Source organism: Nymphalis io, chromosome 11 (genome assembly GCF_905147045.1).
Source record: "Nymphalis io chromosome 11, ilAglIoxx1.1, whole genome shotgun sequence".
In the NCBI taxonomy this organism is placed as follows: Eukaryota; Metazoa; Arthropoda; class Insecta; order Lepidoptera; family Nymphalidae; genus Nymphalis; species Nymphalis io.
Genome location: NC_065898.1, coordinates 7067744 through 7082525, shown reverse-complemented (window position 1 = coordinate 7082525; position 14782 = coordinate 7067744). Strand labels below are relative to the sequence as shown.

Sequence of the window (14782 nt, the reverse complement as noted above, 5' to 3'; positions counted from 1 at the left end):
AGTGAAAAGTAAAATTACATATAAGTTGTTATAATCGTTTCTTTAATTTTATCACACGGGTATATATTATATAATATGAATGAGTGTAATTTATTAAACTTAATTTGATAAAACGCCGTTGGAAAAATTGTTTTACGTAAACTGGATTATTACTGTTTTACTACGGCATACTTTACTATAAAAATCATTACTTTTATTTTTTCCTTAAAAAATATTGTCATTACATTTATTAAAATGAAATGAAAAAAACATAAAATACAAACAATATAAAAACGAGCAATATATGTCACTACAAAAGTAATAGATAAAAACAATAAAACCAATAAGGCACAAGCATTAAATATAAAATAAACATACATAGTTACCCGATATTGTGGACGTAAATTTGACGTTATCATAAAGTGACCTATTATAATGCTAGACACCGATAACACCGAGGGGGTCACTTCGCAGCCATTTTGAGCAGTGCTATCTCAGACTCGTATCGTTCCACTTGTCTTTGTGCTCTTTAGACTGCGGCCGCTGCCTAGTATTTTGATTCCGTCTAAATTTCGAAAGTAATAGATTTCATGGTGCTGTCTGGCGCTAATTATTTGTTCTATCCCACCGATTTCTATGATAGCCCTGTTTCAGGCTTTGTAAAGATTGAAGTCTTTAAAAATATAACATTTAATACGATTTTCTTTAAAGTGTGTAAAGGTAAGTTAAGACATGTTATTTACCATTAATCTATTTACCTAGGTACTACCTACATTAATTGATTTTTTAATAAGAAATGTTCTTTTAAACGATAGTTTTCAAATATTGCTTTTAATCCATGATGTTCCTATTCATTGTTCTAAGGAATACTCGCTCTTGCACATGGCATCAAATTATGATTTTAGCTATGATAATGTTTCTCGGTATGATAATAAAGTATCAATTAATTATTTTTGCAGCGTGTGAAGAAAGTATGGCTTCAATTCCTCCATCAGCGTTTTCTGCTGGTCGGATTCGTGAAACCCAGCGTGATATGAAAGTTTCTAATATAAAGAAAGGAGTGGAACCGCAAAAATACTTTCACACTAAACGTAAGATTTACTCATATCATTTTAGTTATTATACAAAATTATAAATATTTTTTTCAGATACGTCTTGCTTACAACAAAAAGATTTATCTAAAAAAGATCATACGTATTACCCACTGCTATTTTCATAATATGCCTATGTCCCGCTTTTGCACGTGTCAAATTAAAATTTTTTTTAATAGTGATTTGTAAACATTTAGTATAATTATAAAAGCAATACCGAGCTAAGCTATATATCCATCTGTACTGTGCTCATCACACCTTACCGCGGTCCCCGGCCCCCTAATACAAAATAAAAGTGCGATTGGTCAATACTTTTTTTTAAAGATGTAAAGGCCAGCGTTTGAAAGTTGACTTGTCTGATGTAAAGCATCGACACGGTGAAGTCCTTGCAAGCGTCGTTTATTTTAAATATAGCATTCGATTACTTTAAACCTTAAAATATAGTTTTTAAAATACAATTTAACTAAATCATTAAACATAAGAACTTATTCTATCATTATAATACATATAATACTTATTGTTTTCATTTACAGTTATGGAGCTCACCCCTTTAAAGTACAATAGCAAATTGATGAATAGCATCTGGGGCTTCTACAATCGCTACTCTCCTCATAATGTGAAGAAAATCAACGATGCTTTGCCTTTTAATGCGGACTTGCAGCAGTGAGTTTTACGTTTTTAAGTAATCTTATATTAAAAAATTATAATACATTGGAAGATTAACAGGTAGGTATTATAGTACGCACTATTACATACTCAATATGAAATATTGAGTTATTTTATTAAAGTTTAATAATATCTTCAATAAGCCTCCATACTCTATAGATTTATGCATATATTACATAAAATTGTATATACTTTTATAATCATTGCGCTTTAACCAAAAGTCCTGCCAATGATTAAGGCAAACCGTCTAAAATTTACAATTAAGTGAACCGTTGGCTTTGTGCAAGCTCATCTGGGTAGGTACCACCCACTCATCAGATACCGCAAAACAGCAATACTTGATATTGTTGTGTTTCGGTTTGAAGGGTGAGTGAGCCAGTGTAATTACAGGCACAAGGGACATAAAATCTTAGTTCTCAAGGTTGGTGGCGCATTGGCTATGTAAGCTATGGTTGACATTTCTTACAATGCCAATGTCTAAGAGCGTTTGATGACCACTTACCATCAGGTGGCCTATATGCTCGTTCGCCTTCCTATTCTATATAAAAAAAAGAACTTCTAAAAGCTGTGGTTTTTCATGTTATTTTTAAAAGTGTGTGTGAGTTATAAGTTAACAAATATATGTTAATTTCAGGGCGAATTATATCGATAATCTTCTATAAATAGGTACGAGAGATATGGTGTACCAAGTTATCTTTCCGAGCTCAAATTTAATGCTATACAAACTGAAATCGAAGATATCCTATAAATTATATTTTTGATTATTTAAATTTGTTTCTATTCATATTTTTCTTATTATTTCAGATCTGCTGTCAATTCCCCTAATAAGAATGAAACTACGATCACCTTGCCAAAAGCCAAGCTTGATAACGTCTGGGCGTCTTTCAATACATCACAGTCTCACTGAATACAATGTTTTTTTTTTTAAACAGTGCAAACTTGTCAATAATATATGAATACTGGTTATAATAAAGACTTATAAAGGTACTAACTTTTATTTCAATTAAAAAAAAATTGCTGAGTCAGAGAATTAGTTTTAGTTAAAATATTTTAAAATTCATTTGATTGCGTACAGGTATTATTATCACAATAAGTATTTATTCTCGAATATCTCTTAATACTCTACATATATATGTATTAATTACTGTGAGGGGTTGGGTATCCAGCATAGGCCCTACTCATAATAGTCTTCTGGTGTAATGTCTTTTAATGGCCTGACCTGAGATTTAAAACCCAAGACCTCCGGCTTGATAAACCAACAATGCAATCAAAATAAATAATACTAATAAACAAGAGGTAAGCCCGTTTATTTATATTTACCCGTTTTATGCAAAAACTACTTATGAGATTTCATATTATTTTAGTTAATAGTTTCAAATCCGAGCTTCTATTTTTTATCTCCACACAGACGCGTTGTCTGCAAGTTGTATGAATTATTTAGTAATTACTATGATATACTTAATTTGAATGTAAACACGCTAACGGCGAGACGATCGCCGCAGGATGGTGACAAGGTGCACAAGGAGGTTTACATTTCGAATAAACAGAGAACGTTAATAACCATTCTACTTACTACTACGGTATATACTTGACGAATGTAATTAGAGTATAAAAACGGCACTTCAAATAGCTTAGCGTGTTCAAGTTCCGTTATCGTCATTAGCACTAGTATTAAACCCAATAATTATTTAAAAACCTCTTCACAAAGGCAACAGCAGTGCAATACTGCTGATCGAACTAAGAATAAAAAGTCATCATCAGTCATAAAATGCTTCATTTGTCCCTTTTGATGAGTATCTAACAATGGAAAAGATGACATAAAACATATTTGCTATTTGCAATATTTGCGCACGCTATGCCAAATCAAGCACCGCAAGAAAAGGCCTTATCAATGTAGCAAGCATTTACAACTACTAATTTTACAAAAGAGGACAATATAAATAAAGTGGTTTCATTGAAATTTCTATCTATTTATTATATAAATTGTCCTTACATAAATAGGTGACTGTTTTTTACTAACCTATTCTATTTTTACAGAAAAACTAGCTCCACATGAACATCCAAGATCTGCATTTGGATTTTGAACAACTCTGAAAGCAGATCGAATTAGTTCTGTATGATAATCAATCGTTGCTCCTTTTATATATTCTAGTGAGGTCATATCCACAACTACTTTTACACCATCCTTTTCAAAGATTCTGAAAGGAAAAAAGCATGTTGTATTGAACTCATTCACTGGCTATAAGCTGTAAGCTGGTGTAAGATGAATATTTAATGTATAAATGGTAACCAAAGCTTGGGAATTATTTTTATCAGTATTTACATTCTAGTGAATGTTCACTAAGTCAAATTAAAATATTTTTTTTATTTTATTACAAAAGTTACATGTTATTTGAAAGTGATACTTAATGAAATTGAATTTGTTTATATCAATGAGATCACAGATGCCGCTGTACATGTTAGCTTATTTAGCAATTAAAAACATGTGTACTCCACACTACATTAGATGTCACTACATTCATTTTTATAACAAAATATGAATATATTATTTTTACTAATTAACAAATAATATTAAAATTGTACAATGCAAGAAATAATTATCAAATAAAAGTATCTGCAACATGAAATAACAAATATACTCATAAAAAAATCAAAGAGAGATTCAATTCACTTAACTAAATTTTATGAGGCTTCTATAAAGGTTATAAAAGCTTAAGTAACATATGAGGTGGCTTTAATTCATATTGATATAAGAAAGGTATAGCTGAAGTACCCACCTTTGTGAATTTGAAACTTACATACAAGTAAGAATTGAAACTAATTATTTCATTGTCTGGATAAATAGTCTGGGTAAGTATATTGTATACAACATGATTTCTGGTTTATTGAAAACTCAACAACCCTGATTTACAAATTAAAACCTCTAGCTTAAGGGAATTTATCTTTTGTATATTCATAAAAACAAGAAATTAGATTAATTTGTAATTTAACATGGACAATTTAAAAGGTCCATAATTTTCAAGATTAGAGATAATTGTTTTATAACTACAAAACATAGAGGTTTTCTTTTTTATTAATAAACAATGTTTTAAAATGATATGATTTCATCAAAAAGAACATGTAAATTAAAAAATAAATAAATATTAACGTTTTGAAGTGTAAGTTCATCACATCACACATTTGAGATTTTATGTAACTTTTAATGTAAAACGATGAAAATTAAAATGTACATCAACTAACTTATCATCATCAGCAAGTTTATCATCCAAATCAAATTTATATTGAAATCCAGAACAGCCTCCACTTTCCACACATAGTCGCATAAATACATTACCGTCACATAACTGTTTTAATTTTTCTACACAACTATCACTTAAAACAATTGCGTCGTTAGTTGAAATATTCGCCGTTTGGGTAGAAAAATATTTATAATATTTATAGCCGGACCTAATGGTTTTCCACGACCTTAAAAACATTTTGCGTACTTTTCTTGTCTTTTTTATATAAGTGTATTATTCATTTCGTGTTAGTCGATTTATCAACAAATTAATATTAAAAACGTCAAATGTCAATATCAGTGTGAAGTTTAGTTTTCTTAATGTATAACTTTGATGAAACATTAAAAGTTAAAGATATACACACATACAGTCTATTTTTTTAGTATTGCTTATGTTTTGTGTCGATTCTTGGCAAAAAATTAATTGAAGCTGATAAAAATATCGTTTAATTTGCTTTTTCCTTCTAAAAAAACTTTAATTTCTGCTTAACATATGATCATGTTGTCATAGAAAAGGAGCTCTTAAATTTAATAAAATTTTAAAACTGACTAAATAACATACGGCAAAAAGCCTAAGCTGATAAGTATTGAAGTATAAAAAATGTACAAGAGTTCTTTATATAACATATGTAAGTACTAAGAAAGGATTTTTTTTAAATTCATACTCTTAAGTTGAAAATGTGTATTACGATAAAAGTAAGTTGGTCATTTTTGTAAATTGTGGAATTTCCGTAGTTTTAAGTTTTTATTTGCTGTCGAGGTAAAACCTTATACCGAACTAAAGATAAAGAGGGAACAACCAGACAAGTTTTCAAAAATCTTAATTTACTAGTAAGCCAGGAGAGGTATGCACGTGTAGAACAAGGTTATATATAAAATATATCGAAATACATGTCACTATATTGATTGGTCGGCAGGTTTTATCGACATCTTCAACAATCATCATCTTTCTGCCATTTTACACAAAACTCCTCCAAAACTCCCATTGGTGAATCGTATTTTTTTATGTTCCAAGTAGGTGGACTGGCAAATGGGCTACCTGATGTTAAATGATCACCACCGTCCATAGACAATGGCGATGTAAGAAATGTTAACTATTCCTTATATTGTGACGTGTACCTACATTATAGAAGGTAATTTCAAAATCAGTCATCATGCCTATTCCCTTCATTGGCATAGCTTGCCCTTGATGAGCCAGGTATCAAAATTTGGTGGGGCCCCCCCCACGTTAACTACCTTAACATCTGACCTTAACTGCGGCGATGACTTATTTTTCACGCGAATATAATAATATAAAAAGAAATATTTTTAAATGTGTATAATATTTTCATTTTTTCCCGGGAAATTAAGCGTATGGTCTTAGAGTTAAAGTGACAATTTGGATAACATTTACGAATTTTTGCTTACTCGGGTTCGGGGCCCTTGTACCTAGAAGGCCCCGTATCTTTGATACGGCTAATACGGCGGTAGCTACGCCACTGAGTCTCTAGTACCTGTAGTTACACTGGTTTACTCATCCTTCAAACAGGAACGCAACAATACTATATTATACTATATATAGTATAATATATATATTGCTACAATATATATGCTTACAATATATATATTGCTATTTAGCAGTAGAATATCTGATGAGTGGTTGGTACTTACCCAGACGGGCTTGCATAAAACCCAATCATCTAATTAATACATAGTTTCATTTAGTATGTAGTAATAATATATATTTGTTAAGATTAATAATAAGTTTTTCAGTTTTATATTCCCTTTCCCTTTTTTCTAAATGTTGAAAAACTCCATTATTCCCTAATTAAATTGTTTTTTTATTACTATTTATAATTATTTAGGATTATTTTATTAACAAAAAAAATAATAATTCGCAATAAAGTAGTTTCATAATTCCTTTGTATTTTCTTTAAATATATTTTGGAAAAAAAATTATACGCTCGAATTTATGCAAATTCTATTTGACTATTTGAAAACAATAAAGATTTTATCCATTGTACAATAAGCTCTAAATCAGTGAGAGAAGGCAGCCCAGCATTAGGATCAGTACAGACTGATACTTTACTTTAAAGAATTTTCATCATCATCATATACAACCCACATTACTCCACTGCTGGTCATAGGCCTACTCTTTTGCGCGCCAATTCAACCGGTCCGGAGATTCTTTGCACCCTCCACCCCGCCGGAACCGTAGCCGCTGCCGTAACTAGGAATAGCGGGGCTGCTGGGTACTGAGGGCCGTGGTTCTGGTGTGCTATTAATTTTGAGGGGTTTTTGGCTTGGCGAGTCTTCCTGTCACGTTGGCCTGTTCTCTATCAGTTCATCTGAAGAGGAGAGAAGCTGGTGAGCAGCAGTTACCGGGACGGAACACTGGGTGGTGTGACTCGTAATTGAGTTTCTAGCGACATACTGGCGTAAAATATTGATATTGAAACATGTAGCATCGCTATCCTCTACCAGTTCGCCGTCAGAAGCCCATTTCCCCTCTATAAAGAATTTAATTTAATATTTAAATATATAAAATTTTGTGACATGCATATTAATATTTTTACTATGCATAATAATATTATTAATTAATATAAATTTAATTTGACACAAAATTAATTTACGGAAGATTTTTATACTTGGCCAGACTATTTTTTTTAATTCAATGGTTGTAAGTTAAAAGCTATAAGATTTACTTACCCAAATATAAGGTATATTTTTCTTAATACAACACTGGCGTCGATTGTTAGGAGTTAAAGCGAGATAACAATATAACAATTAGAAAAGGATGGGTGAAATCGGGGTAAGCTGGCCAGCGGACCACCGTGGCAGCCCATTCACTACAGTTTTTTTTAATCTTAATATTATTATTTTTAATATATTAATCTCATAACTAAATATTTTGATAATTTTTAGCCTAAAGTATTGATGGTAAATATTTTATAAATTAAATTTATTTTTTCGTAATGGGTACTTAAAGATATATTTAAAAGCAAGCCTTTTCAGACACTTTTACGATAAAATAATTATAAAATTTAAGTAATCAATAGTATTGAAATAAAGACATTTTCAGGAAATATTTCATATTCAAAAGGAATTTATAACTTCGCAGCGGGTTACCCTACTCCACTTTGCGCGGCAGCGGTCAGAAGGCGGAGCTTATCGGCAAACTCGCGTCGAGGCTGGCTTCACTGTCAATTCGAGAGCTGCGAAGAGTACGCTCGCGTCTATTACGTAGTGTGTTTATAGTGAAGTGTATATTGTGAAGAAATTTCGAATGTCGTGAGGCGAAAGATAGTGTTGTTTTTTTATCGCGAAGTGCAACTTGTGTTATCAAAACGATGTTGTTAGTGTATTAGAAAGTGAATTAATCAAAATGTGTACAGCACGGTTGTGTGCAAAATTGATTTTTGCCACGTAGTGACGCGAACGGGTAATGATTCCTAATGTGGAGTTCGAAGCAAGATGGTTAGAGAGACTCGGCACCTGTGGGTTGGAAATTTACCCGATAACATACGTGAAGATCGAATAAGAGAGCACTTTAAACGGTAGGTCATATGTATATATATATATATTGTATACCAAGTAAAAACGTATGATTTATCGATATTTTAGACCCTATATCATAATTATTAATTATATTTTATTTTTGTGTAAACGATTGATAATATTTACATGTCATCAAAACGCATGTTTATATATAGATTACATGAATTGATTATCTTCGTCGGGAAGGAAGATCCTGAAGATATTATGAGTGTATTTTGGATTAAGAAAACTTCGAGATTATAACAAAATTGTGACGTTTTATTCGACATGATTTGTTTTACGTCATGACAAAACATTACAAGACGAGATTTAATTATTAACTTTCAGATGACACAAAATAAATGAAATAGCTAATATAAACTACACTGAATGAAGGTTTTTCTACGCGCGACCAACTGATTTTACACTGCCAATGTACTGCAGTGCGTCATAATTTGATGTAGACCGTACGTTTTCAAGTCACAACAACACACGTATAACAATATATATATTTAAACTGCTTATTATTTTTAAGTATCACAAACTATGATATGATATACACAAAGCTAACAATTAAATAAATTCTACATGGTCTATTCCATATATATCAATGTAAGTTTAATTTATGGTAATGTAAACTTGAATGCTAAATTCGTGACAACACATATTATAACAATTTTAAGACATTCGAATATTTTATTGCACCATTTAGTATATAATATTTGTCTAATTTAAAAAGATCTTTCTAACATTATTAAAGTATAACACGAAAGGCATGATATCCTCCCTTACAATAGAAATGAGATCTTATAACTTTTAAATATACAAATAAACATAAAATTGTTACATTTTTGAGACTTATTTTTTAGGAGTTACATCTTTAAAAACTCGTATTTAAATACAAAACAGTGTAACACTGATTAATTAGATATAAGTTCAAAATAACCATGGGTAGTCGTAAATATCCTAAGTATTAAATAAATCATTAAATTGTGCATATAATATTAATTTATTTTTATATAACAACATTTTATACAGTAACAAAAAATAATATGAAAAACTAAAATTTAAGTAGGTTGGTGAACAGTTCAAAGTTTAAACACTGTCGTACATTTTGAGAACCTTTTACATGCCATCCGCCATTTTAATTTACTCGTTCAATGTCTCGTGTCATGCGTGTGTTCATGTGTCGGTTTTAGTTTTCTAACGATTTGATCGTTATAAATAGAATATGGGCACATGTAAGTTATCTTGGTTTGAAGTTTAAGTGAACATCATGATTAAATTAGAAAATTATAATAGCTACGTGCACTGTTATATAATTCTTTTGTTTACGCATACAAATGTGCGCATGGTTGATACTCTTTCGTTTAGGTGGAAATTTCAATTTGTTATAATTTTGTGTAAACGATTAATAATATTTACATGTTATCAAACCGCATGTTTATATATTATGTGCACTATTATATAATTCTTTTGTTTACGCATACAAATGTGCGCATGGTTGATACTCTTTCGTTTAGGTGGAAATTTCAATTTGTTATTTCGGTAGTAGTCATGCTATCTATCTTGATATGTATGTTTCGATCTATACATAGATTATTATTAAACGGCAATAATATCGCCGTTTAACGAAATGATGTCGCGTGTGGTAGTAATTCGATTTTTTTAGTACACTTCTCTATGGCTCAGTACCTTTGGTATAATATTTTTAATTACATTCTGACGAATACAAAAAAAATAATAATTTTAGACGTATTATATTCATAATTATTATAAGATAATAAAGCAAAGTGTTTCTCTGTTGTAGGCCTGTATTTTTATAAATTTTGTCAACAAATCTTATTTATGTTAAATATTTAGTTTTTTTTATTAAACATCCGAACTGAATTGTAGAATTTTTTTTTTATTGAACAGATTAAAGTTTGTGGGAAAAGACGATTGGATCTTGAATCGTTACTTCAAGTAAGGCACGGATAATGTGGAAAATTAGGGGATTCGTCAAATCACGACTTATTTGCCAATTGTAAAACCTCCTTCTTGTAAACCCTCCTCGGTTGATATGGGACACATTTTTCCCATCGGCTACTTTATGTGATATCATTCAATTCATTTTATTTAGTAGCAAACATCATAGCAAATGTGAAAAATAATTATTTTAAGTAACAAGTCGGTAAGTAAAGGAATAAATTGAAAAGAAAAACTTGATTCAGATTTTTTGAACATTTCTTCACATAAACACTGCTGTCATTTGTTTATGCACAAAAATCAATTATTATTAACTTTTTTTACCACTGTCGCACCCTTTTTTTTGCTGGATAAACGCGTTACGCGTTTCCCCCACGGGAACATCGGGAGGGGTTCGCCGGTATGTGGTGTTCGCCGGTGTCCAAGGCGCCGAGTGCGCTCCGAACACCAGAATAGCCACTAAAAAACCAGCGGTACCTTTTCCGTCTTAGCGAGGAGCGCCACGGGATCGCTTTCGCACCCTCCCACAGCCAAACCCATCGTTACTTGGGCAACTGACGGTCGGTTTGCTTATTAGCTATATAAGATCAACTATCGACTATGATTTTTGTATTTGCAACACTACCACCCGACCAAATCTTTACTGCGTCAGTTGACGGTCTACCGCTACCCAGGCAGCTGACGATTGTTTTCGTATTTTCAAATATTTAAGAAATATTTGAGTAATGACATAAAATTAAAGTTTCATCTAGCGTGCTACCACCAGACCAGCTGACGCTCGATGCAGCTGACGATTATTTTCCAGTTTAGTATGATGTTAACTATTCATGAAAAAAGTTTCAGCCGGCGTACTATTACTTTTTTTTTCTTTTTTACCTCTCGCACCATCCCATAGCCAAACCCAATGCGGGGTGCCTCAGCTGACGCTTGCTTAGTAGTCATTCAAGTTCTATTTAAAATTATGGCAATCGATCGGATTATAATTACTACCTAATATGCAACGCTACCGCCCGGACCACAGAATTGATATCTACAGTACGCAAACACTTCGAGCGCGAAAAAAAACGCTTAAAAGATCGTGCAACTGATACTAACGCGCAACATATATTTTTCCGTCCAGAATAGATGCGCAGAGTGAACCAAAATAAATAAGTGTTTACATAAAAGTTTATTAGTTAGAGTAGTATATTTGTGAGTTAAAAATATGGTGCATGGAGCGCTTCTTTAAGAAATAATAATTTAAAGATCGAATAAAGCACATAAAATGTACAAAAAAGGCGAAACACTCTATATTTGGCCAACTATTATTTATCAGTAACACTTATTGACTAAAAAACTGCACAAATTCATTTAAAATGGGCAAAAAATGCTTCTTATCAATCCTCCTCCTTTGTTTTAATGGCACTTCCAAGCTGTTTCCTGTTAAATACAAAAGAAGAAAAAATATTCCTAATTGTGAAAAATTCTTGATCTTTTTGTTTGATTTTTTGTAGTGCAGTACAGTAATGTTATGATTCCGCGAACGGTAGTTACGTAAGATAAAAATATGGTTTTATGTAAGCTATAGTTAAGAAAGCTACAAAATAACTTTTTTGATGTTTTAGAGAGTAAAAAATAGGTTTAATATTTCGTAATAATTAATATTTAGTAAGAAAAAAACGTGTGGAAACATTGGGTGTAAGATAAGGCTTTTTATATAAATACTGGATGGAGGATAATGACAGCGAATCATTTCCAAATATAAGGTGCTTTTTAATCTAATTAAATATTAAACACTATTCATCTATTATGTCTTAGTGTTACGCCCTTGAGTGTATTAAACACTCAAGGGCGTAACACAAGCAAGCCAGCTTTCGAGATTGAAATTATTAATACGAGTTTAGGAAACAGAGCCTCTTAGGTAAGTTTAATGAGAATCATGTTTTGTGTTGTCGTAATTTATAATTTTTAATACGTTTTTTTTTAAAATGCTTTATTTTTCGAAATTTTATTTACATAGCGAGACTGGATTACAAAACTAGCAAAATATTTTCTTAACACCTTTGAATGGCCTTGTTATACAATTAATCCTCTTTAATAATAATTCACGAAATAAAGCCATCTTGTTCAAAATAATTAACCTTACTTCCAATCGGTAAAAAAATGGAACAATGAACAGACATTAAAATAAGAGTGATAACGATATAGACTTAAACCAACTTTTGCAATTGCAGGAACTTCGTAGCTAGTGGTAAATTAAAATATTAAACTTGCCTACTACAACAATGAACTTATTCCTGAAAAATCTTTGTCCAGCAAGAAAATATGGATTAGGGATTTTGATACAAATCACTATCTCATCAGACCGTGGACTAATCGTCGGTCGATTTTGTTTGGTTTTAGGTGTTTATTCGAATCGTAATGAAGGCCTAAGAAAATCTGTGATACGCAATTTTGATGCGCGTATTATTTTAATGTTTTTATAATTATAGTTAATGTCTCATTTCACTTACTGACATGAGGTATTTTCTACGGTAGTTTCGAATTTGTACTTACGGCAAACGTTCTACAGGCTAGACTTTTATATACGAAATTTATTTATATAATATTTATTTATTAGTTTTATTCATATAATATTTTCAGTGTTAAGTGTGTAATTGGAAGGTCGAGGCTTGCGATATTTAAAATAATAAAAAAAAAAAACAATAACATCTGTTCATTATATTTCAAGTTTCGTTGGTAATTATACTTATAACCTCAGTTAACAATAATAGACTTACGAAATTTTCTTAAGTTCTGCATATTTTTCACGCCAATTGTATATAAATATTCGATTTCGTTCTTTTAGGTTAGGTTATTCTAAGTACTAGTTTGTTGTCCGCGTTTGGGTGGGGTGGTGTTAGGTACTTAATGTCCTTTTCCATATCCTTGATAAATTTCACAATGATCGGTTGAGTAGTTACAACGTAAAAGCGTAACAAACAAACTCATTTTGCATGTGTAATATTAGTAAGGATACTTTTTTTTCTCTCGAGGAGGAAAGGCATTTACGCCTCCCGCCCGGACACGACCGGGACGGGTATGTGGGACTCACGGGGCAGAAGGCCACCGTCCTACCCACTAAAACCCCCTCGTTTCCGTCTCACCGCATGGTGGCGGGGTTACGGGAACGCGTTAGCACACCACCGCGACCCCGCCTGCGGCCGTCGCTTTGGGTGAGCGACCCACCGGTTATTTTTTATTGAGGTTTTCTCCTCTTGCCAGTGAAGGCAAGGCCCTCGGTCCCACCACAGGCTGGCGCCTGGATGGGGAAACGAGTTTGAGAAGGCGGTGACCGGAGTCTGTCCACCCAACATCGACACCGAAACTGGGCGAACCCGCCTCTCCCTCCTTCTCTACTCCTCCTCCTTCTACTCCTCCTCCTGTCTCCGGCAGCCCGAAAGGACTCCGGAGACCAGTTCCTATCTCTCTCCGGTGGCCCATAAGGACCCCGGAGTCCTCCTACTTGCCACGAAGCCGCTCGCTGGTCCACTCTGCGCAACAGAGAAGTACCAGGAGCGGCTCGCGACACTTCCGCCGCGTCAGTCTCAGCCGCGATCGACAAGCAATCCGGAAAAAACATCGGATTGCTGGTCGACCCCGTTGCCCAAGGTGCACCACGTGGAGGGGACTGACATGCACCCCAAGGATACTACTGATCGAAGTGTGATTTTAACAAAAAAAGTTTCTTAAACCCGATGCCCGAAGTTGATGCTACTTAGTAAAAATACAAAGACACGAACGCCGTAACGTTTGATATCACTAGATTTAAAAACAAAATGATTTGGTAGGCGGACGAGCATATGGGCCACCTGATGGTAAGTGGTCACCAAAGCCCATAAACATTGGCATTGTAAGAAATGGTTAACATTTCTCGCCAATGTGCCTTTAACTTTGGGAACTAAGATGTTATGTCCCATGTGCCTGTTATTACACTGGCTCACTTACCCTTCAAACCGGAACATACCAAGTTTTGCTGTTTTGCGGTAGAATATCTAATGAGTGGGTGGTACCTACGCAGGCGAGCTTGCACGAAGCCCTACTACCAGTACATTAATATTTTTTTATAGAGCTAGGTAACTCGGTACTGTACATTATTAGATTATTTCTATTATTAAATACTTGGTATATTGTTAATTAGCAAGGTAATTAGCATGAGTGGACCGACCTTCGGGACATTACGGTAGCATACGTGATCCCGTGACAGCACCTTAAAGAGACGTAGTGGGTACCGGTGGTGTTTTTGTGAGATTTTTTACTATTTTTT

The 14782-nt window shown here is 32.9% G+C and overlaps 3 protein-coding genes across 10 annotated transcripts in view; 2 read left to right on the top strand and 1 right to left on the bottom strand.

Moving 5' to 3' along the window:
• LOC126771979 (iron-sulfur cluster assembly 2 homolog, mitochondrial) overlaps positions 1-5302 on the bottom strand; it is a 30926-nt gene extending 25624 nt beyond the window's left edge. For 2 of the 4 annotated variants that reach the window (XM_050492181.1, XM_050492182.1), the window contains exons 1-2: positions 4977-5302; positions 3757-3934 (exon numbers count right to left, since the gene is read on the bottom strand). In XM_050492181.1, the coding sequence (XP_050348138.1) occupies positions 3757-3934; positions 4977-5212 (414 nt within the window). In that variant the 5' untranslated portion in view covers positions 5213-5302. Of the gene's footprint in view, positions 1-3134; positions 3154-3685; positions 3935-4976 lie in introns of those variants that run through there. The other 2 variants (XM_050492180.1, XM_050492179.1) reach the window with 2 other exon arrangements.
• LOC126771974 (uncharacterized) lies at positions 449-2723 on the top strand. The gene is made up of 4 exons (XM_050492173.1): positions 449-699; positions 939-1070; positions 1604-1733; positions 2541-2723. Exons 1-4 carry the CDS (start codon positions 570-572, stop codon positions 2641-2643), a joined length of 495 nt encoding a protein of 164 aa, XP_050348130.1. The 5' UTR covers positions 449-569; the 3' UTR covers positions 2644-2723.
• A 2902-nt stretch (positions 5303-8204) lies between the features above and the next one.
• LOC126771551 (protein split ends) overlaps positions 8205-14782 on the top strand; it is a 98698-nt gene continuing 92120 nt past the window's right edge. For all 5 annotated transcript variants that reach the window (XM_050491464.1, XM_050491460.1, XM_050491463.1 and 2 more), the window contains exon 1: positions 8205-8549. In XM_050491464.1, coding sequence (XP_050347421.1) covers positions 8467-8549 — 83 coding nt within the window. In that variant the 5' untranslated portion in view covers positions 8205-8466. The remainder of the gene's footprint in view (positions 8550-14782) is intronic.